The sequence below is a fragment of the Humulus lupulus genome, chromosome 2 (genome assembly GCF_963169125.1).
Source record: "Humulus lupulus chromosome 2, drHumLupu1.1, whole genome shotgun sequence".
Classification (NCBI taxonomy): Eukaryota; Viridiplantae; Streptophyta; class Magnoliopsida; order Rosales; family Cannabaceae; genus Humulus; species Humulus lupulus.
The window spans coordinates 71,457,518-71,482,475 of NC_084794.1; the positions used below are offsets into that span (position 1 = coordinate 71,457,518).

At 31.7% G+C, this 24,958-nt stretch overlaps 3 protein-coding genes across 6 annotated transcripts; 2 read left to right on the plus strand and 1 right to left on the minus strand.

The window, feature by feature from the left end:
* The first annotated feature begins 2,481 nt into the window (after nucleotides 1-2,481).
* Nucleotides 2,482-4,238, plus strand: LOC133818008 (transcription factor PRE6-like). The gene is made up of 2 exons (XM_062250685.1): nucleotides 2,482-2,978; nucleotides 3,695-4,238. Exons 1-2 carry the CDS (start codon nucleotides 2,859-2,861, stop codon nucleotides 3,848-3,850), a joined length of 276 nt encoding a protein of 91 aa, XP_062106669.1. The 5' UTR covers nucleotides 2,482-2,858; the 3' UTR covers nucleotides 3,851-4,238.
* Nucleotides 4,239-13,001: 8,763 nt separating this feature from the next.
* On the plus strand, nucleotides 13,002-17,018 carry LOC133818009 (binding partner of ACD11 1). 4 transcript variants are annotated; one of them, XM_062250686.1, is made up of 5 exons: nucleotides 13,002-13,136; nucleotides 14,300-14,426; nucleotides 15,353-15,428; nucleotides 15,845-15,958; nucleotides 16,436-17,018. In XM_062250686.1, the coding sequence occupies exons 2-5, from the start codon at nucleotides 14,311-14,313 to the stop codon at nucleotides 16,895-16,897; spliced, it is 768 nt and encodes a 255-aa protein (XP_062106670.1). In that variant the 5' UTR covers nucleotides 13,002-13,136; nucleotides 14,300-14,310; the 3' UTR covers nucleotides 16,898-17,018. The 4 variants fall into 4 exon arrangements, with proteins under 4 accessions (XP_062106670.1, XP_062106673.1, XP_062106672.1 ...); XM_062250689.1 differs by having other exon boundaries at nucleotides 16,439-17,018; XM_062250688.1 differs by lacking the exon at nucleotides 13,002-13,136 and adding an exon at nucleotides 13,527-13,548.
* A 2,730-nt stretch (nucleotides 17,019-19,748) lies between these two features.
* Nucleotides 19,749-22,280, minus strand: LOC133818010 (uncharacterized protein At5g39865-like). Its single transcript, XM_062250690.1, has one exon. It carries the CDS (start codon nucleotides 21,325-21,327, stop codon nucleotides 20,044-20,046), a length of 1,284 nt encoding a protein of 427 aa, XP_062106674.1. The 5' UTR covers nucleotides 21,328-22,280; the 3' UTR covers nucleotides 19,749-20,043.
* Nucleotides 22,281-24,958: the final 2,678 nt, after the last annotated feature.

Here is a 24,958-nt window from a genome sequence, read left to right on the forward strand (position 1 = left end):
TACTAATTAATTAAATTAGTGAACACCGCATGCGTATTATTGGCATTGGGGGCCAAGAAAGCCAAGATTAGGGCAATGCTTTAGCTAATTAATTACTTTCTCTTTACCATCATATTATTTTATGGGGATTCCAACAGACCTAACTTCCAACATAATTTACAAGAAGATTCATGAAAGTTACAAGCTTGTCATGCATTTGACCTTTCTTTTTGTTTTGTAAGTAAAACACTTATAAATGTTTTCATCGTTATAGGATCTATAGCTTCTGAGCACACCTGTCCCCACCGTACCCCAAAACAGCAGCAAACAATCCCACTTGCAAAATATATAGGGGGGAAAATTTAATGGAGGAAGTTAATAATATATAGCTGGTATATACATATACATATATTATATTTATTGAGCATATGCTTATGTATACATACTTTTATATAATAAACACCTAAGATAGTAAGATTGGATAGAGTGTATTAATGAGTTACCAAAAGAAAACAAGCAAATAAGTAAAAGAGAGGGTGTTTTGAATGAGATTGTTTCTAACTTGCGTTATGAGACTCACATGGACTAACATGTATAAAGGAGGGAAAATGTTGTAATCAATGAGATGATATAGCTTAGTCAATTTTTGTTCCTAAAAAAGGTTTGCTAGTTCTGAATTGTGCACATCACACATGTAGACTTTTGTGTAACGTTTTCAGTGAATTTTCTCTTTCACGACTTTTGTTTATTGGACGATATTTCATTCTCTACACATATCCTCGTTAAAAGGTGAATATCTTTGAATATTACACATTAACAAAGTCTCTTCCCATTGGATTTATATCACCATACATGTATAGTAATACATTATTAGATCAGCTAGTACGTATGCATATATATATAGCATGCTTCATTATTAACTTTATTTTTTTTCTTCCCCTTTTTACCAACTTTTATATATATAGTACTATATTTTTACTAATAAATTATACTATAAATGCTTCAAATCAAGCTTAATATACCTTAACTACTAAGGAGTAAAAATAACTTGATAGCTATGGAATGGACTCACATACCTGGCATATACATCATGCTAAGAAATACGTCTTATCATTAACCCTGTGCCACTAGAAATGGAAATTTATATGTATAAACATATACATGTGTGTATTCGAAAGTTTGTATGGTGCATAATACACATTAACATAACACACATTGTCACAATGCCAACTTGAGGTTGTTATATATAGTATAAGTGTTCTCCTAAACGGGTATATAACAATAATCATATTACATCAACTAACTGATCGCTGGTTATTAAAGCAGCAACATTACATATTAGATTTGGTTTCACATCCAAATATGGAGCTTGATTAGCTAGCTTAGGGGGAGAGAGAGAGAGAGAGAGAGTAGAGGGTCCCGGCAGACAGAATAGGGTCATCCAATTTTATTACACGTGACAGTGCTTGACAAAAGCACTGAAGTTTTTATATATATGCCTTTTCTAGAAACAGCTTCCCACCAATGATATGATATTTGTACTAAGTCTCATGACGCCACGTGTCGTGTCGTGTGTGCCAGGGAAATGGCATGTGACCCTGAGCCTTTGACAATCCAGGGATGTTCTAAATCTCACGTAGTTCTGTCCCAACCTAAGGAAGAAGTAAAACACTAGCATGCATGCATACATACATAGATACATACATACATATCTCATAGCAGTATATAGAAGATAAAAAAAAAAAAAAAAGCATTTTAGCTAATTTGAATATTTACTTGATAATCCCCAGTCCAGTCTCTAGATCTCTTCCGCCAATCAGGGAATGCCATGTCGGAAGTTCGGAGTCAAAGGGGAATTAGGTCAATACTCAAAGCCTTGAAATATGGGACTATGAGAGGGAGAGGGAGAGGGAGAGGGAGGAAAAAAAATCTGCTGTCCGTCCAAAATTCTATGTCTACTCCATATCTCAATATTTATTTTAAGACACTATATTTGTGTATAGTTGGGAAAAGAGAAAGTTGTAAATAATTTAAATATATATTAAATAAATAAATAAAGTGTCTTTAAATAATTGGTGGGACATGAAGGAGACAGAAAATTTGGAGACAGGTGATTTTTTTTTTCAAGAGGGAGAGAGTCATGAGAAGTATAGTATGACTATAGCGTGAGTGAGTGACGTATCATGTTTTGATTGGGTAAAGGAAAATGGGAAAAGAGTTTGGGAGAGCAGTGGATTAATATCTTTATGATCACATGGAGTTGCACATTGAGACATGTACACGAAGGCCCACTTTGTTAACTCCAAAACAAACATTTTCTTAGAAGCCCACTTGAGATCCAACTCCAATTGGAAACAATTACACAACCAAGTCTAACCCTCTCTCTCTCCTAGGACATGAAGCCTAGTCCACTGCTTTCTTCAATGCAATTGTCTTCTTCACCTCCAACATCGTTGTCTTTGCTATTGTACTCTCTCTCTCTCTCTCTCTGGTCCTTCCTCTTTATAACTCTTATCACTTTCTCCGGTTTTTCGATATATAGATTCAAATCTAGCTAACTAGCTATCAAGTCCTTATTCTCTTCAGCTGAATTAACTACTGAAGTTGCTAGCTCTCCCCTTTCTTTATAACTAAACTACTTATTCTTAGTTTGATCTCAAAAAAGTCACCTCCCAACCCTGCGTTTTCCCCTTTTCCTCTTTTCTGACTAGCCAGTACTTTCACCGAGTATTTCTTTTTTCCTACCGTACTTGTTAATTTACTACTGCATACATATCTTCTCTTTTTGAAATCCCAAAGTGAGCTCTTTTTGCTAAGATTTAGATCATATTAAACACAAGCAAGTACTAGATATCTATATCTTTAGAGATTAAATCAACATGTCTAGCAGAAGGTCGAGGCAATCGGGGTCTTCTAGGATCTCAGATGACCAAATACTTGAACTGGTTTCCAAGTTACGCCAACTCGTTCCTGAGATTCGGAATAGGCCCTCCGGCAAGGTACTTTTTTACGATCTTCTTTCTCTCTCTCTCTCTCTGTAAAATATACGTATATCTATATATAAAAAGTACATATATGATATGTATTCTCAAAAACCTAAGAGGAGGCGGTACACAGAATCGGAAAAATGCAACTTGCTATAGCTAGCATGACGCATGTGCTACATTTTAAAAAAGTATAACTTATATTTGGGTCTCTTGGTCTTGCTGTAGTCTAAATTTTGACCCGGGTATCCAGGGAGAGAGTACATATATCAGAGGTTTTTAAATTATTATACTTGATCTTTTATAGGTACATATAGCATATATTTGTATCATGTACATGATATGCATGTGCAGTACTCCGTAACGTATATACATGATAATTATCAATTAAAACCTTAAGAGAGAGTAGTACTATATATTGTTAGTTCTTGGACATATATATATATATTATACATGATATACAATTTGTTTGAGCTAGCAATAGAATATATAATATATGTAAATAAATACACTTCAGTGTAATATTACTGACTGTACGTACGTGGATAAGGCCAATACTATTATAGATTTTAGTTGAGACAAAAATGTTTTCACAATATTATATATATATATATATATGTGATGATAGATTTATATGAATTAATATCATGCAATGTTTAAAGTTCGTTAGGAGGAAGAAAGCGACATGGTTTAAAATTGTGATACTATGTACATGACTTTGTTGTGCACAGGTATCAGCATCGAAGGTCCTACAAGAGACCTGCAACTACATCAGGAACTTAAACAGAGAAGTGGACGACCTAAGTGACCGTCTGTCCCAGCTGTTGGCTACCATTGACGCTGATAGCGCCGAGGCAGCAATTATTAGGAGCCTAGTCACGCAATAGAGCGAGAGAAAGAGAGATTTCAGAGAAACTACTCCTATTTATATATATTTATACATACAATATGTATGCATGGGCTTTCTTTTCTCTAGAGCTTGCTATATATATATATATATGCTATAATTTATCATATATCATATAATATATATATATATTATAAATTTATAGTTGTTGATGATCTCTTTGTTTGGCTAGGTTTTTCTCTATGTTTCGGTCTGATCCAACATTTATTAAATGTTTGGGATGTACGTACCTATGATCATTACGAGGTTATTTCCTGTGCGGCTATAGCACTGTAATTAAGCTCATATTTTGTACTAATAAAAACTAGGGTATTTGCACTATATATAGCAAATCCCTTATATATATATATATGAAGATGATTTATATATTACAACGCGTACTATATATCTATAATTATGGCTATTGCCTATAGCCTTTTAGCTTATATAATATATTTATATATATATTTTTGAATATATAATAACAACACAAAAGGCACAAACTATTGAGAAGTATATATTGCTTTTTTGATGTTGCGTTTAAATGATTGATAGAGACACTCCTCCTATATATATATGTATCTCCCGCTGCCTCTAATTAATATTGATTAAAGGGAAAGCAAAGTGTCAATATATATTAGATATAAAAGGATAATTAATCAGGAGAGGATACTATTTGTGTCTAATATTTTAGTGTTTTTAAAATAATAATCATTTTAGCTTTTTGTCGGTAACATAAGATCAAGAGACAACATCTACCCAACAGCGACAAGTATTTATTTTGAGTGATTTGACTTTATGTTGGATCGTGTTTAGACATCATGACTAATTAATCTATATACACCAGAGACAATTTAAATATAGCAAATAATGAAAGTAATTCTCTTATCCTTGTAATAATTTGTGTTAAATCATATCCATGAAGTTTGAAAGTTTGAGCATATATACACATCTAGCTATAGCTTGTTGGTAAGTGTAGTGTGATATAAATATATAATATATGCACTTATTATATATGTAATATATAACAACTTATTATACCCATATATTGAATAAAATCGACATTAATTTACTACTCTCTATTTAACTTGCCAATTAATACATTTGAGAGTACGTTACACACACATTTTTAACACAGCACGTACGTAGTGAAAGAGAAGAATAAATTTTTATATTTTATATAGGTATATGGCCATATATATATATGTGTGGAGTTTAATAATTATTATTTTCTTAATTCACACATTCAGCAATAATATATATGTATTAATATTTTCCTTGAAGATTGAATAAATTAATTAATTATAAAGAACATTATATGCAAGATAGAGGATTGATGTAGCTAGAACTATAAAAGAGATATATTAAGAATGAAAAATATAAGGGAGCTAGATTTAGAAAAAGAAGAGTACTTATTAAATACACACATAAATATATATATATTCGATTAAGGATTAATTTTCATATATAATTTTCCCTTTTTCGACAAAGTAAGAAGAACACCAAGAAATTTGTTCAGTGATCAAGAATCATAACGAGTCCTTATTCCATGAAACAAGGAAGCGACAATTAATGACTACATGAGAGACGAAGTAAACGAGTAATAATATATTTAATAAATATCTCATAATGCTCATATATATAAATATATATATATATAAAGTACGTAATAAAAAGAGCACGAATGAGGATTATTTGAGTTGGAAAGATTGACTTAGAATCAGAACAAGGCAAATTTAGATGGTCGAATGCACCACGTAAATTAATAAAAAAGCATCATATTAATTGATTTAAGAATGAATTAGTAGAGAGAGAGAGACATGCATGCATGTGAGAGAGAAATTTATCCAAAGTAAATTATAAGGATTCTCGATCCAATTCTACAAACGATAAATTAAGGATCAATGCTTTGGGATAGTAACTTTACATATGTGAACCATGACAAAAACACTTTCGTTGATTTTTACACATATATATACGTGTGTGTCATGCGCATATAATTTAATTATAATTATAATAGTAAGAGTGTGTTTAACCAAAATAGCGGTCTTTTATAGTCACTTTGTAGATAGTTTTGTTTTGATAATTTTTTTGTCAAAAATCATTTCAAAAACTTCTTCGCACTATCGAAAATTCTCGACACTAGTTTGTTGAGAATTTTAGACAAAATGTATATTATTGAAAATTCTCACATATTATGTATATATATATATAAATAAAATTAGACACACACTACTATATATCTTGACACCTTATCTAGATTCCATACCGATACTGTATTTTACAAAATATTATCGAAAGAAAATCATTTTATTACAAAATAATCTATTTTCATCTTTTCATATAGTCTTACATCGTGTAAATTGTGGGTATAGATATAGGTCTACACAAAATCTTTGGACTTATGTAAGAAGATGGGCACTTTAATCAATCGACAAAAATTAGAAAGTATAGAAGTCAATGGGTTTGGCGTATATATACATTAAAATGTCATAATAAATCGAACAATAATATTCGTAAAGAACTCTCATCACTAATGTTAATATAATCCTAACTAGTAATTAATCAACCAATTAGAGCAGCGGAATAACAAAACTATGGTTGACAACTTCATAGTTTGAATTTGACCATATATATAATATATTGGCAGTGAAAGGAACAATAATAATGAAGTGTATACTTCTTGAAAAGGGATGAAGAAAAATATTTTGATCTCCATTATTACTCTTTGAAAATTGGTTGAAATTTGAAGTTGGCCCGATCGCTGACTTAAAATGATTCATAAATTAACTAATTAATTCATACTTGATTATAATTAAATAAATAAATATATTAATAGACATCATGCCTTATCAGTTTATACAATTAAGAGTAATAATTACTTACTATGCTAGTTGATTTTCCTTATGAAACATTCATAATTAAGCACGGCTTAACTTTTTTGACTTATATATATGGATATAGAAATAGATGTCTTCGTTTAATAATTTTGTCCAAAAAAGTAGCTGTAAAATATGTATAACAGTAAATTAAATCCACACTGATCAGTTTAAATTTTTTGAAAAAGTAATATAGCAATTATTATATATTATGGACTGCCTAAACTAAATGCCTTAACAACATCTTATAGTATGATTACATGAATTTGGTGGTCACCCACGCCATTATAAACCACGAGAATATCTTTATATATATATATATATATATATATATAAGAAACTAAGGAGACAAACTTTCCGTACTCTTTCAGATTTTTTAAACTACACTGGCAATATGGGTTAGACTGGTCTTGACTTGATCAACTATTCAATTAAACCAAACTTTTTCGAATGATATGAGATCGATTAGGTAAAAGACATCATGCAAAATGGAGTTTTTTTTTTTTTTATCAAGAGAATTAGAGAGGAGACACGATAAAGAAAAACGGGTATGAAAAGCTAATTAATGACATGTGTACGTACGAAACTAATTATGTGACAAACTTAATTGTTTATTATTATAATAATAATTATTAGCTAAATCAAGTCAATTTTTTCACACTAATAAGAATTATATTAATATATAATAAAATAAAGATCAGGCCCCGGCCGCCCAGTCATCAATATATCTAGCTAATTAAGACTAAAATATAGGTTTTTCGATGGTTTGTCCAAGAAGGTATATATAAAATATATTATATCGAGAAAGTAATGCATGCATTTCATTTGTCCCAATTAAAATTAGCAAATAAATAAATTTTTAATGAGAGGGACTCTCACGAGAGGAGAGGAGATAACATTTCATATGCATTATTGTTTGGCTTGATAAGTCTCGATTACACTTATCAGGACTCTTTCCTTAATTATGATCAACCATGCGGACAATTATGATGTATACACATACATACATACATACATGTATGTATATTAATTATCACGTGAAACACTGCGATCACAACATTTGTTTTGATTTGAATCGTAATCTATAAATTACTTATCACACTTGTGTTATAATGAGATATTGAGATATTTTTGTCATATATGTTATTGGAGTATGTATCCAACATAGAATAAGTGTAAAAATATTGAGTCATTAATAAGAACATATGTAATTTTACTAATCATCAATTAATTTTTAGATGGAGCTCAATAATTCTTGTCATGCTATCACGAGTCAATTCCCTAGCATGCATTTGATCCAAAGAGTGAGCCAACTTTAAAAATGCTTGAGATCCGCATAGTGCAATAAGACACTTGAGATCAAAATAGTAAGCTAAGTCGCATGAGATCCGCATAGTGCAAAAAAGACACTTGAGATCCAAAAAAAATAAGCGAGCTGAAAAATGCTATTTGTAATCAGGTGATTCAAGATTGGTGAGCGAAAAATTGCCATCATCTTAAGGGGGAATGTCACTTGTGATCTGGTGATTCAAGATTGGTGAGCGAAAAATCACTACCATCTTGAGGGGATATATATTGGAGTATGATATCCCACATGTAACAAGTGTAAAAATATTGAGTCATTAATAAGAACATAAGTAACTCTACTAATCACCAATTAATTCTTAAATCAACCCATAATTCTTGTCATATATTTACCATTAACTTAAATTTTAGCTTTAGTTGGAAATTGAACGTACGTTGCAAGAAACTTTAATCGTAATTTATTTTCTATTTTTTAATTTATTGTAAAATATGATTTTTTTTATAATTACATTTAACGGATATACGTGATGGGTTAGCTAGCCGTGCCCGACATATTTTCATAAAGTAGGGAATTTTGCATATAAAATTAATGACTGGAAAGCTTAAATTTCAACATTAAAAGCGGTTATTATTGCTATTTTTTTATTATTAAAAGTGGTTATAGTTCTTATTCACATTGAATCCGTGACCACAAAATTCTGCAATTTTTGTTGAGTGTTATTATGGATATCATTGAAGATCCTCATCAGTACAATTAATGTTGTAGACATCATTTATATTAGCCATATGGTTTGTGGTTGGCTTAATTTCTAGCATTTTCTATTGAGTTTATGTTGATTTATTTATTATTAGAAATTGTACTTGTATTTCTTTTTGCCTTATATAAAAATGTAGTTTATATTATTTTATATGCTTGAGTTTTAGCTAATAAATATTTGATTTAATTTTTTATAAGGCAAATATTTAATTTAATTTTATACTTTTAAAATTTCATAATATATATACCATATAATTTTTAAATTAAATAGAAAAAAGATAAATTTGTCTTAATTTTAGTCATTTTTAAGATGCTCCGATTAAATTTTAATTAAATAAAATTAGAGAAAGCCTAAAGATCATCTTAGAGTTTCCAACATCTTATATTGTTGTTGGTACAAATAAATATCGAGTTTTGTATATTTTAATTTTAATTTATTAAAATTGAAATAAGTGATGTTGGATATTAAATTATACCAATGACAATATATATGTTGGTGTGCCTTGTAGTAATACTATAAAATTATTCATTTATATATATATTTTTAATTTTGATTTATTTTCTTTTAATTTTACTTAATTTAATTTAAAAAGAGCATCTTTGAGTTTTTATTAAAATCTTAACACAAAAGTTAAGATAAATTATTTTAATAATATAAGATTATATATATATAGTATATTTAGTTAAAACAAAATTGCTATAAAATATTATAAATTTTAAATATTGTCGAATGGTTTGATGATGCATGTTCACAATATATATATATATATATATAAACATATGCGTAATTATGATCGAGTGAGAATATTTTCATACATATATAGTTTTATCAACGCACGAGAATGGAAAAACTTTAGTTGAAATTGAATGTATATCATAAAATATTACAATTACAGTTATATAAGGCCCATCATCCTGACGTAACTAAATAAGAAATATTATTTGGAGTTTTTTTGTTGCATTTTTATATAGATTTATATAAATGATTATAATGGGGTGTATAATCAATGAATTACAAGTAAAAAGTCCACACTTTCGATAAATACATAGGAATATATAAAGTGGTGTGTGTAAAGAAAAATGAAAACGTGTTATATATAGAGGTATATGTGATCATCTTCGTAGGCCAAACTTAGTGAATGTGTGTTGAGTAGAAGAAGCAGGCTGAAATAATGGAAGGGTGTCTAACTAGCCATGCCATGCTATAAATTAAATTGTTCATCTAAAACTAAAAGCCTAGAAAATCAAATCATAGAGACAAGCCCCACTGTCATTGGGCCACTACTACATTTTTTTTCTATGTATATAAATATATATATATATATATATATATAGATTTATATCAGTTTGACTGTGACGGGTCATCGATTTATTTCCTCATTACAAACAAAAATTAAGAAAAAAGAGGTTGAGTTTGAAGAAAGTGTAACTACCTTTAGCCTTTAGAATTTTAATATTAATTATTTATACATATATAGAATTAAGAGGGTTGAAAAATATATATATGGTTGAAATTTGGCACTACAACACAATAGCAAAATGACAATTATGTAAATAGATGTATCATGTGCAGAAATTTAATTTATGACATTAATTTTTATATAATATATATATAATTTGATAGATTTCGATATAGATATTCTATAAATATAAAAATAATTCTATACTATATATTTTTAAAATGTTGTACGTTTATACTCAATCTTATTTTTTACGGTAAATATATACTTAATATTTTCAAAATATTGTACTTTATTCTCAATCTTTTATTTTATGGTAAATATATCCAATGTTCTTATGATGTTGCACTTTTATACCCAATTTTATTTTTGTAGTAAATATACCCAATGTCTTAATATAAAGTTAGTCTATTTTTACCATGTATAAAAAAATTAGGTATAAAAGTACAACATTAAAAAAATATTGGGTATGAAAATACAACATTTTAAAAAATTAGGTATATTTACTGCAAAAAAAATTAAGTATAAAAGTACGACATTTTTAAAGCATTGAATATTTTAGCCGCTATTTACTCATTGATTTATAAATGTTGGATATAATGTGTATGGGCAAGACTACAATAGTGAACATTGTTATGCATTATCACGGTGAATCATACATTTTTACACATGTGAATAAGATATAATTTCAGGTTTTTTTACATGATTGTGTTCATTATAGTTACATCGAACTTCCACTATAACAATTTTGACATTTAATGACTCCCTGTGATGTCTTACACAATAAGTGTAAGATATTAAAATTTAGAAGAAGTTTTTAATGTCATATGTTGGGAGACATTGAAAGTTTTTTTTAATGACTAAAATTGTAACTCATTAAGGGCATGTTTGGAAACAATTGTGTAATTACTAGGGTAGTAATTACATTTATGAGTAATTACATTATATTTTAAAATACAAGGTGTGTTTGGATGTCAAGTGGTAATTACTTATAAATTCCTATTGTCATGTTTGACAAAGCATTCAGTAATTACAGATAAAAAATAATATTACTTAATCAATACTGTTTAAAATTGATATTAATTAGTATTTACACAGTGTAATTACACCTAATTTTCATTGGGACTATAAGAATTGGAGAGTGTAATTGAGACCCCTCAATTACCTCTAATTACATAGTTATTGTGTAATTAGATGGTCAAACAAATATGCCAAATCAAGTAATTACTCTGAATTACATTCAATTCCAATTACATAGTACCTTTCAAATGCACCCTAAAATGAAAGGAGATGTTGCAAGTAGACTAGGTAGATCCCACAACTCGTTTTGGGCTTATATGTAATATCTCCCCACAAAAAACGTGTCACATGTGCAACATCTTCGTATGGGAGACGTTGAATGTATTAAAAAAAACAGAATTTAGACCTCATTCACATTTCTCTCTCTATATAATTATATATATTTATTATTATTATTTTGATCATAATCTTTTATTATTATTTTTAAAAGTTAAAACCCTCTTCTCTCTCTCACACATTCTCTGCCTCCCTCACCCAACTGCCTCCTTCTCTCTTTCTTTCTTTGTTCTCTTCTCTATTCCCCTTGTACCCATTTCCTTTTCTCTCTACCTTCTTCTCTCACCATCTAGGTCCAAGTCGTCTAGTTGAAGGCGACACTTTGCTTGGGTTGAAGACTCGAAGTAGAGGACAACGAGCTAGGCTTGTGATTGGGGACCCTGAATTTTGTAAAATTGTTCAAATAGACCCTTAAACCTGATTTTGGTCAAACTAACAATTCAGAACAAAATTAAATCATTCTCCCTAACAATTATTTTTTCATATTCAATCTTTTTCTTTATCAAAATTTAATTTAAGGGTCTATTTCAATCATTTTATAAAATACATAGTCTAAAAAATAATTTATTAAAATACAATATCTAAAAAATTAATATGATAAAACAAGTCATCAAAAATTACAATGAGTAGTATATTTTATTTCTATTTACACTTTCCCCCTACTTTTTTACAATGACTAATAGAGGGACTCTATTTACACTTTTTCCCTCACTTTTTATACTTTACTAATTAATTAATTATTTATAAATATATGTTATTGCGAATTGACAAAATAATTTTAAACAATAAATTATATTTCCTAACTCACTATCTCAATGTATAATTTTCATAAAATTATTTATCAAATTAAAAAAAAAAATTAAAACTATATAAAATATGAGAAGAATATGACAACTAGTTTTCTATATAATATTAAATAGAAGGTTTTAAAATAATAAAATGTAAGAGTTGATATAATTTTTTTAAATTTTAATTTATAATATTTTTTTAAAAAGATGCAATAAAATATTTATTTAGAAAAAGTATGGGAAAAAAGTCATGAATATACATAAATAATTCATTAAAAAAAAGAATATACATAAATAAAGTGTTTTTACTTTATGTTAGTTAGACATGGAATTCACCGTACTTAGAGAAAACGCCACCGTCTTGCCGACCATTTCTTCACTTTAATGATTCAAATCCCAAATAAGATTCCGCACCAATCACATTCCACAAACCAGCGACGGCGTTCTCAGGATAACCTCACGCGCTTTCCAAAGCGACTCCCACTCACGCTCTATCCCCCACTTGCAGAACCCTTAGTTGTGGTGTGTATCACACGCTCGTAGGTTGAGCGTGGGATTATTCATTCCCTTGGTAGACCCCCCTGAGTGCACGTGTAATATAAGGAGGCCCCAGTTAGTTGCTGTGCCACTGCCGACGCTCTCTCTCTCTCTCTCTCCTCTTTCTCTTCTCCAATCTCTCTCTCTCTCTCTTCTGTCTTCTCTCATAAGCTTTTCGCCTTTGCTGAAGAACATAACAGAACAGGTTAGCAAAGCCGAACCTTGTTACTTATCCAATATTTTTCTACTGTGCTTCTTATATTTTTATTTTATAATCATAATATAGTAAATTATTATTAAATATATGAGTGGTTTGATTTGTTATTTTCGTGTTATAGTTCATGAATTTTTAATGTTTAGTCATCATCTATCTGTTCTAGGTTTGAATTTGTTTTTGTGATGTCATTTTCACACTCTAAGTTTCGGTTATTTATTTATTATTATATTAGATGTGCTTTTTCTTTCTTTTTTAATTTCATAAATTTCTTTGCTTAGCTATTCAAATTCATTATAAACAGGACAACCCTTTCAAGCCCTGATGATCTGTAATCATTTTGTTGCAATAACTCAGAGAGAAAATGGAACATTATTCCCACTTTTGGAATTTCTTAGTTGAGGTTTCTTCCTAATAATGCTATGAACTTTCTTAGATTACTCAGTAAAATGACTTGCTTTTTCATGAAAAGATATACTCTGATAAGTGATATCATTTCCAAGTTGAATTTCTTATTATTGATCAAGAAAGATACAATTAAAAAGCTTGACTTTCTTAGAGTGTTATGATAGGATAACATTTAGTGAATCCACATGCTTCTTTCATTCTCAAGATATAATGAACAGGTTTTCTTTTTTCAAGTACCATATCTACTGACTCCTCAGAATTCTGGTGGACACTCTGTGCTGCCTGTAAATTTATTGGACTAAGGCAATATAATAGTTAAATGCATCATCTTATGGCAGCTACACAATACATTGTTTCACTAGATGTTAAACAAAACCGGGCCATTTTGGAATGGTATGGACTATGGACCACTAAGGGTTACTGAAACAATTAAGATTCAATACGTTTAGGGAACTGTCCCAATGTGATAACATCTTCCATCTGTTTCTGACATTTCCCTTATCTCTTTTGTTTCTTCTTTGAGAAAAAAACATGGTCATCTACATTCTAGTGAAAAAACAGAAATAAAGAAAGAAAGAAAGAAGAAATACAGTGCCTTCATTCTAATGTAATGTTTGCCAATGTTTAATATGCATTATCACTTCCTTTGCTATGTAAACCTAATGTTTTTCTAGTTTCTGTATTTGTTGGTGAGTCCCTTTTCACAGGTTCACTCAGTCTCACTTTGTTTACTTTTTGTATTTTAGTGTTGAAAACAATGCACACTGGTGGTTACACAGCAGAAGTTACATGCTTATCTCCTAATGCAACTGAGAAGGATGTTTATGATTTCTTCTCTCATTGTGGTGCAATTGAGCATGTTGAAATCATCAGGTAGAGTCCATTATCCATACTCTTAATTACTCATAAACAATCATAGTCATTATTGCCCACTGAACCCTTTGTTTTGTTAGTGTGTCCCACATGGAAAGTGTGTGAGCACATTCAACTATATATAAGAGTATGAGTTACTTTACTCATTACCAATTAGTTTTGAGATAGAACCTCATGTTACTTAGACCTTTCACCTCTATGCTTACACTTTCTACAATTACTATCCACATCTATGTTAAAACACTTTCACATCTTACTGTAACCTTTTCCATTTCAAAAAGATGATTGGGTATCAATTGAGATCAATCTTGTTTACTTAGTCTTTACTACAAGTTCATAATATTTTAAAGCAATCCGTGCAACTTATGCTATGATTAGATTTTTAGCTATGATGTAAATAAAGCTTCTTGCTGCTTTATTCTGAATAATATTATCAATAACCTGGTTTTATAAGCATAATGACCCCACTTGTATGCTAAATGGTCTGTCAAGATGCATTTGATGACTAAACATGCTTTGAACCAGCAATAACTGCCTTCATATTCATTATTTAACATTCAAAAGTTGGTACCAATATCCGAGCTCCAAATTTTTTGGGAAACTCTCAAAAACTTTTATAGATTTTACTCTGTCATTTTTGTTTTTTATACAATAGAAACATACTTGAATGCCTTGCATCATATGACTTTCAAAGTTCAACTTCATATTTAGTTTTTCTGGTGTGAAACTCTTCAAGGGTCTTGGTTCATTATGTCCATCATGGCGATTGATACTGTTATCTACACAAGTAAAAGGCATCTTTATTATTTTTTTTTGGAACAATTAGTTATATTTTCTTGATTTGATTTCATTGAGTTTCTTCACAAATTATTATGGTTCGTTATATATGTCTGAGTATTGAGTGTTTCTTTGAATGGTGCAAACAGATCTGGTGAATATGCATGTACCGCATATGTAACATTCAGAGATGCTTATGCTCTTGAAACGGCTGTATTGCTCAGTGTAAGTAGCTGTTTACACTATAAATTGTTATTGAAAACCAAATTCTCAATATAAAATGGATAGTTCCTGGCTCTTGCTTTTTCATTCCTCAAAAATGCTACATTGATCAATGATTGTTATTCACTTTTGATATTCTGTTCCCTCAACCTTTATTGGATATTGGTTTATTCATTCATCTTACACTGTGCCAAGAAGAAAGAAAGAGAGTAACACCTCAGTTTTGAAGTTCTTAAAACCCTCTCATTTTAAATTCTCAGGATGTATAAAATTTATGAGCAAGGCTCCTTTGTTAAAGTTTTTTAATATTCGATTTGGATGACTGAGCTAGCTGAAACTGTTACTAATTATGACTAATTTCTAGAATGCTAGTTGATTTGTTTACTTTTTTCCTTCTTGATTGGATTTTGATTTTCCAGGGTGCTACAATATTAGACCAACTCGTACACATATCAGCTTGGGGAACTTATGGAGAGGAATCTGATCAGTGGAACAATTCTTCATGGAACCCTGATGGACATTCTAGCTCAACGGTATGCATCATGTTTTGCAACTAATTATATGTGGTTTGGTTTAATATTAATCACCTATAAATGCATTGTATATCCTCAACTATGATTGCTTTTCGAATATTTATCATATTGTTTTCTCATTAGTTTCACATAGGGGACAAAAATTATGTTTCTACCAAAAAAATTAAGATAAGGTAAAAGTTCAGTTTCTTGAATTTCATTAGTTTATAGGACCAAGTTGGAGCATTGGTTGTGGGATTTGGAAATGGTGACATCTGCTGCCACTTGAGTTGGTATATGTTGCGAAAGATTGGCTCTGAGTTTCTTAGATTAGTGGTGAAAATGTCAAATTGGACTTGTAGGAACTCATATGAACTCGGCCTAAGTTTTGTTCTGAGTTTGCTACATCAGTTTCTTATAATCTGTTAGCCTAAAATGGAAGATGATGATATTTAGGTTCGAAAATTGATGACACTCAAATCTTCTCTACTACATTAGCAGGTTTACTGTACAAATCAATTTGTTTCTTCCCCTAGCGAAGCTATAACGGTGGCTCAAGAAGTTGTCAAAACCATGCTAGCTAAAGGTTATGTATTAGGTAAAGATGCAATAATCAAGGCCAAAGCTTTGGACGAGTCTCATCACGTTTCAGCTACTGCAGCAGCCAAAGTTGCTGAGATTAGCAATAGAATCGGGCTGACAGACACAATTTATGCAAGCATGGAAACTGTTAAAACCGTAGATCAGAAATTTCATGTTTCGGACATAACCAAGTCAGCTGCTTTTGTTACTGGGACAGCAGCTGTAACAGCTGCATCAGTAACTGGAAGAGCTGCCATGGCAGCTGGTAGTGTTGTAGTCAACAGCACCTACTTTTCCAAGGGAGCTCTTTGGGTTTCAGACGTGTTGAATCGCGCTGCTAAAGCTGCGTCTGAATTAGGAAGTAACGGTGCTAAGTAAGTCTAAGACAAACACATGAAGTACGAACAATGTTCTGCAATCTGTTTTCATTTTATATTAAAATGTACAAATAAAATCTCTTCTAATTATGGTAGTATAAACCATCCCAAGTTGAAAATTATTGATTCATTGACTTTAAAATGGTACTTAGCAACATACCCTTTTGGAGTCTCTTAGGACCGTTTTGAATAAGTTTAAACACATTGTTATACATGTATTTTACACAAGTCAACGTTGACACATCCATAGTATAACGTGACAAGTAAAATGTTTGTGTTTTCCGATTTTAAAAAAAATGTTTGTGGTTTAGTCCAAACTAACGACATAGTTATTGAGCTCCATCATCTATTCTATTCTGATCCAACAATATGTTTGACTTTCCAAATAATGTAAAACCAAGGGAGTTGACTTCCCTTGGCATCTATAGAAGATGATATCTAATGTATCAACACCAATTTCTTTCATTCTCTCTCAAATTGTCAACCTTTTATTATTATGAAACAAGTACAGTACTTCTCTGCTTTAAGCTTTAAAATTAATAATGAAATTCCCAACTCTAATCTTCTAATGCTCGTCTTCTTTATCTGCCAACCAATTTAATTGCCCTCAACTCATCTCCCAACAACTTGTTTTGTTTTCTTTAACGCCCAACAACTTCGTGTTGCTCCAACGTTGAACCATAGTGCTTCCATTTGAAGGATCAAACCACCTCATCATATATGAGTGTAGTTAAATAAATCAACCACTTCTCCATGCACTAATTTTGCGTCTTTGAAAGCTATCTCACTCTCTTATTTATATATATATACATTGACACGTGTAACAACAAGCGTACTATCATCAAATTCCATTACTTATTTTCTCACCTTTTGAGTTGTGTTACAGCATTAATTCAAATGATTTTTAGTGCAAACAAGCACAAAACAACATCCACTAACTTGGACTCAATCTTATTATTATTTTTCCAGTCAAAAAGCACGAATCAGTTTCCTTCTATTTCGCCATATGGGATGTCATTTTCCCGAGAATCCGATTAATATGCCGAGCATGCTAATCCAAATAGGATAAGAAAATTTCCTGAAAACAAAGCTCACCAACAATGTTTATTATCCCAGTACACGACAACCAGACAACTCTGAGTCACTCTTTTTTTCCCCCAAAAATTAGTTTTACAAGGAGAGAAAGAGAAGCCTTTATGTGGCAAGAACGGATACTACCCACCTTGTCAACGTCATTTCCACCATAAATCAATAAGACCCCTCCTTTTTTTTTTTGTAGCATTGATTGCACATGTGTTTTTTGGGGACAACAGGAAAGAAATGAAGAAGCTCAACTCATATTGTTCATTACTAAAGTAACTTATGTATTTACCTCCTTATTTGTGTTTTGGGGGCAGCCATTATTGGCCTCACACTGTTAACAATCCAACCCAAAACGACACTATCTTGAGTAGATTAGAAGGTGAAGTGTCATTGTGATTTCATGGGGTCTAACTCTAAGGCCCATGTCAATTTTGATACCCCAGACAGATTTGAAAGGTGAAGGTAAGACTTGTGAGAAAGTGAACGACAGAAGGAAAGGATATTTACAACTTAGGCACTTATTACTTTCTATTATTTTGGTGTCACCTTATGTTAATGACACCTATTAATCATTATATTTAATCCTAGCGCCGTTTCTGAACACATCTTTGAAAATGGTATCTCAAAGTTCTTCTCATAATATATATGACTTCAGAGATTCAAAAAGCAGAGTCCGTGACAGAACTTGGTCAAATTCACCAAGTGTTAAATATTGTTTTCCAATGCCTCATGTTGTTTTTTGATCATCTAAATGTATAATCTAGTGTTACGTTATGGCGTCACATTAAGTGGGCAGTCTCTTTTTTATTTGTAGAATTCGAATTATTAGAATTTAATATAGGGAATTAGTGATTGGTCTGCCGTCCTTGTGAGTGGTTGAGAACATTATAAAATGGTTTTGTTAGTTTTATTATTTTAATTTCAGAGTTGCCTGGTAGCATTTAGATGATTGGGGGCTACGATATTTTCATGGGGCTTATTCCTTTTTTACTTGGTCGATTTCAAAAATACTAGATTGACTACGTCAATTTCTTTATAGTCACTTGCCGACGCCGCTTCAAAAGTTCTTCACCTAATGTGATTTTTCTTTGTATATTAAATAAATATGTTTGAAACGTTTACTCCCATAGCCTAGTTTAGAGATATTAAATTAAAAAGTAATGATACGTGAATATAAAATAAAACCAAGATTACTTCCAAAGAATAACACCATGGACTAAGAATGAGTCAAAGATTTCATAAATGGAACTATGGGTTGTTGTATTTATATCTATGATATAAGGAAACTCCTATTGCACTATATTTTACACTTTCATTTATCCATATTAAATCATTAGTGAAAAACACATATCATTTGTTGATTTGAGAGACTACAGAAAAAAAAAAAAAGAAAGTACAAAAAAGAATGTAATACATAATATTTGGCATTTCTCTTTTTACAATCAAATTTGAAATTAGCAAGGATTGGTTATGGAGCTAAAAGAACTCTAGTGTTATTAGGCTAACATGGCATTTTATTATTAGGCATAGAGTTAGTCTCATAGACCGATAATTATAAGGTCTCTTTTAATAAAAGCCTAAGGAATAAGTTGATCATTTATACAAGGACTGCCTTTGTTTGTTTTTAAATATTAATGTGAAACTCAAAGCCCCTCAAATTTTGGTTTTGCTATCTAATAGTAAAACTAAACAATAAAAATGGGGAAACCGTTCATGCACATTTCATATATCTTATCGAATTTCCGTAAATGGACAAAAGAAAAAAAAAATTAAAGTATACAAGCCTTTTTCTTTTCTGTATTTCTGGAAATGAAATTATACAAGTTGTAATGACACACTACAAGGTTGAGGGAATCTGTTTTGGAACAACATTCTTCACTGATTCCCATTACAGTTCTTTTTTTTTCTTTCCCTCATTGATCTCTTCTCTCAAACATGACCAAAATGAAAAACTATAAACTGTACAACAAAAACAACTCACCAAGCCAAAAAAGAAAAGGAAAGGAACTTCAACAAAAATGGAAGAAGGTTACCTTGTTAATTATAATGTCACAAGTTATTGATCTAATCACAACAAATGGGACAGCGTACAAGGCCATTCTCATTACAATCAGGACAACGCTGAAACCCATAATCTTCTTGTTCTTGTTGTTCTTCTTCCTCTGCTTCATAGTATATTTTACAGCTCCCTGAACATGTCTCACATGGCACAAACCTTACATCCCCACAAGCCTCACAAGCTCCACCACCATCTCCGCAGTCATCATCAATCTTTTCACAGCATTCGAGCAACTTTTCTAGCTGACCATCCTCGTTTAATCTTCTGATTTCATCAGCTCCACCAATGTATTTGTTCCCCATAAACACTCTTGGCAAACCACCTCCATGGAAGCCATCTTTCAAAAGCTCTTTAAGCTCATCTTTGAACCCCGAATGCATTGAAACATCGCGCTCATCTACCCTTACACCGAGGCTTTTTAGGATCACCCTCACATTGCAGCAATCCTCGTACGTCTTCCTAACCCCTCGTAGGCTCGTGAAGTAGAGAATTAGCTTCTCTTTAACTTTGTCGTACGATGGCCATTTTTTATCTTCAAATGTGTCGTTTTCCATCTCTGTATCCATTGACAAGTCGTTTCCAGCCGTGCCCAGATGCTTTTCATGATCTGGGGAGAGCTCCTCAAGCGATTTTCTGAAACTGGAGATGATTTCAGGATCAAATTCAGTAACTCCAGAATTTGAATTTGAATTCAAGTCTTCTTTGTTTGACAAATGAAGCCACATGGGCTTGGGCGAAGCCGAAACGTTATTCTCTTGAAACCGTGATTTGGGACGATTTAAAGGAGAAGTGGGCATTGGATTTGGATCTCGAACAATATCAAAGGAGAAGCTTCGAACGTGAATGGGTGACCTGAAAGGGCTAATATCTTCAAGACCTTCCATTAATTCCCAAGCATTAATCGTTTCAGGCTCTCCTGGAGGTGTTCTGATCGGAGTCTTGGGAACCACTTTTGGGATTTTTTCGTTTATCATATTAGACCAAGTCTTGGCCTCAACAAGTCCGACTGCAAAGTCTTTGCTATTGAGATTATCATTTTTATGATCGAACCCATTACAGGTTACCTTGTGGTCGCGGTCACGGTCGTCATGGTTGTGGTTGTTGTCGTTTTGAAAGGCGGATTCGAGCATGATAGAGCCCAAGGTGGAGGAGGTAAGGGCGACCAAATGATAGCTGTCGCCTTTCTTCTCCGGCGGGTGGTGGACGTGCATTGAGTAACTTCGCGGCACCGGTGAATAAGGGCCCTGGCAGTTCCGGCATCGCTTTTGCTTAGAGCTTGCGCAACCCATCAACCCCAAATGAATACACCAACAAACCAGGTTGTGTTGAAATGAAGCAAAACACGAACCAACGGATTAAATTACAGAAAAAGATTTGGGTTTGGAAAGCTGGGATTAAGTTATTAAAAACCTGATTTATTAGAAGAACATTCCTGGATTGGATGAGCTGGACAAGGAACCTTTTGGCGCAACTTCCATGAAAATGGAGCAATAAAAAAAAAGAAAAATGTGAAAAAAGAGAGAATACAACTACGAACCTTCCTTTCTTGGTGGCCCAGAACGTGTTTCGGACCCTAAAAACTCAGCCTTGAAAACCTTTCTCATTTACAAATCCAATGTTGGATTTTTTGTACAACGAGAGAAACAGAACCAAAGATTGATGGAAACGTGGATACTTGCATTAATTTGCTACCAAATAAACAAAGAAGAACTCGAAATTATCGAAACCCAGTTGCGAATTCGGCTTTAATAAATTACAAACCACCTCAAATGTCAATTATATAAACATATATGTCGTTGCAAGAAAACAGAGGCGTTACAAAGAAAAAAAACGACAACGAGGAAGAAGAAGCAGTTGGTATAGGACGATGTTGAAGATTGAGAAAGAAGTGGCGAACACGATGGGGTCGAAGGAAAGGTTTAGAAGAGAGAAAAACAAAAGAGCTCAAAAAGTGAAGAAAGAAGAAAAGCAATGCGACTCTGATGAAAGTCAAATAACTAAGGCTATAGTATAGACTATTTTCACCGGTGCCCACCACGACGACCACCTCCTCCTATTCAAAACTTACTCTCTCTTATATTTTTTTTTCTCTCTGAAAGAGATTTAGAGAGAAAGTTCCGAATGAGATGCAACGAATTGAGTTATGATCAAGACTCAAATTCTTGTTGAGAATGTTTATCATAAATATATAATATGGTTAATTAATATTATAATGAGAAAAGAAAGAAAGAAAAAAGAAAATGAAAATGAATAATTGTAAGCATACAAAAAAAAAAAAGAGATGTGAAAGTGAGAAAATTTGAGAAGAGAGAGGGTATGTTTGGATGATGTATGATGGAACGGCGAACGCGGGATTCAATGCTTGAATGACTGAGTAGCTCCAATTCAATTACATTCTATTCTATTCCATTCCACGCATTGCCATAGCCATAGCCATAGCCATCAATATATATTACCCTGTTTTGCTCGCTATATTTTCCACACCCAATTTTCTCTCCACTCCACTCCACTCCACTCGCTTCATTTGTCGCGTGTCATCACGCCATTCCTTACTTGTCTTGTGTCTATTTTTTGTTACACAAATTTGAGTCGGTGGTATCACAAATATAAATACGCATGTATTATTTTATAGGGATTTTTTTTATCAATTTTCTTATGATTTCAAAATAATTCGAAAATATAATTTTATTGAAATATACGGTCTATCTATTTTTTAAAATTTTTTTTTTCCTAATATATATTTATTTAGTTTAAATTTGTAAACATTATTTATAATTTTAATAAAAAAATAATTTACAGTTTTTTAAATATATATATAATAGAATGTATTATAATTTTATAGTACATATAATTATTTTTGCTCACCGTCCAACCCCCATATAGCTGAGAATTTTCGAACAATTGGAAGCCGCTTTTGATGACGAGACTGAAAAATTGATATTATGCTATCGTTACTCTCCATCATTATCAGCCAACTCCCCTCTGTCCATCTTTCCTTTAAGAGTTTATTACTCTTCATAGCTTCTTGAACTTATTTTAGGGTCTCGCTCTATGAGTTCAAGAGTATACACTCTTGCATCATTTTCTTGAAAAGTTATTTATATCAATAATTTTTACATATATAATACCTAAATACAACATTAACATAAATATATATTTATATAGCTACATGACATGTATATATATATAAATTACAATAATATTTAAAAAAATTAATAATAGAAATAAAATAAAAATAGAAAAAGTCATAGTGTAGACAATAATATACATGCATCAACTATTTTTAGTTTCTAATATATGTCACAATGTCATTTGATGAATTTGAAGAAGAAAATGAGCTCAAATCACTTGATAAAAAATAAATTATCACAAAAATTTATAAGATAAAAAAAATGATATGTATGCATTTATTATTTTTTAATAAGTATGATTTAATTATTTAAATTATCATAAAATATCTTAACAATATCATATATTAATTATTTTTTTTTTAAATAAGTTTATGTTTGTTCTCGTTTTTTAATTTGACAGTGACAATAAACGATTATATATTACATGTTTAATATAATATTAACATTATACTTAGATTTTAAATTTAAGTTTGTCGCTAGTTGATAGTAGATTATATTATATTATATATTTAATATGATATTATTCTAATACGTTAAGTTTAAATTTTATTTAAGATATAAAATGTAAGGTTTTATTATTTTTAAATAATTATTATTGTAAAATATTTTATTTTAATTTATTTAATTATTTATTTATGTAATTTTATAAAAATATTCTGTTAAAATTAAGAAAAAAAATAAAAAACTGTTGAAACCAATAATTTCTGTTATCTACACATTTTTATATAGAAGAGATATACACTAAATATTATAAAAATGCAAACAAAAAACAGTAATTATTTTTTAACATAAATTGTAAAAAATTATATATTTTTTCATATAAAAAATCGTACAAGACATAAATATTTATATTTTGTCTTAAACCTAAATTCTAAATATTCTTTTAAACTCAATGAAAGATATGCGTCTTTTCTAAAATAATAATAATAATAAAAAAAAATTAAACTCAACATCTTTCATAATTTTTATTGAATCATTATCAGATTATGATTCGGTTAAAATGAGTAGTTTGGAGATGAAAACATATTTAAGTATTTTTTTAAGGGAAGTAAGCATATATATATATATTCTTTTTGGATTTATACATTTTTAGACCCTGTGTTTTGTCTCATTACCTGTTTGGATCTTGTATTTTGACAAATTACTTTTTGGACCATATGTTTTGTAAAATGGTTAAAATAGAACCCTAAATCCGATTTTGGTCAATGATTTCCGTGAATGCCAAAAAATGGACCAGAGCCATAGTCGGCAGTTTCCCTCAATTAGCCTCGAGCAAGCAAAGCAGCCTAATATCTTGTCCGACACGAGACCCATGTCTCACAGGAGCCCTTAGCGAAAGTGCCCGGAAGGACCTAAGGGGCCTCGCTACCCAAGGCTGCCCTTCCCCCACGGCCTCGGCCCCGTGGCTCCGCGCCCATGGCCTCGCGCCCCATGGCCTCGCGCCCCATGGCCTCGCCCCCATGGTCTCGGCCCCATGGCATTGCGCCCATGCCTTCGGCCCCGCGGCTCCGCACACATGGCCTCGGCCCCATGGCCTTGCGCCCATGGCCTCGGCCCCATGGCCCCGTGCCCATGGCCTCACGCCCCATGGCCTCGCCCCCATGGTCTCGGCCCCATGGCCTTGCGTCCATGCCTTCGGCCCCATGGCCTCGCCCCCATGGTCTCGGCCCCATGGCCCCGCGCCCATGGCATCGCGCCCATGGCCTCGCCCCCATGTTCTCGCCCCCATGGTCTTGGCCCCATGGCCTTGCGCCCATGCCTTCGGCCCCATGGCCTCGCCCCCATGGTC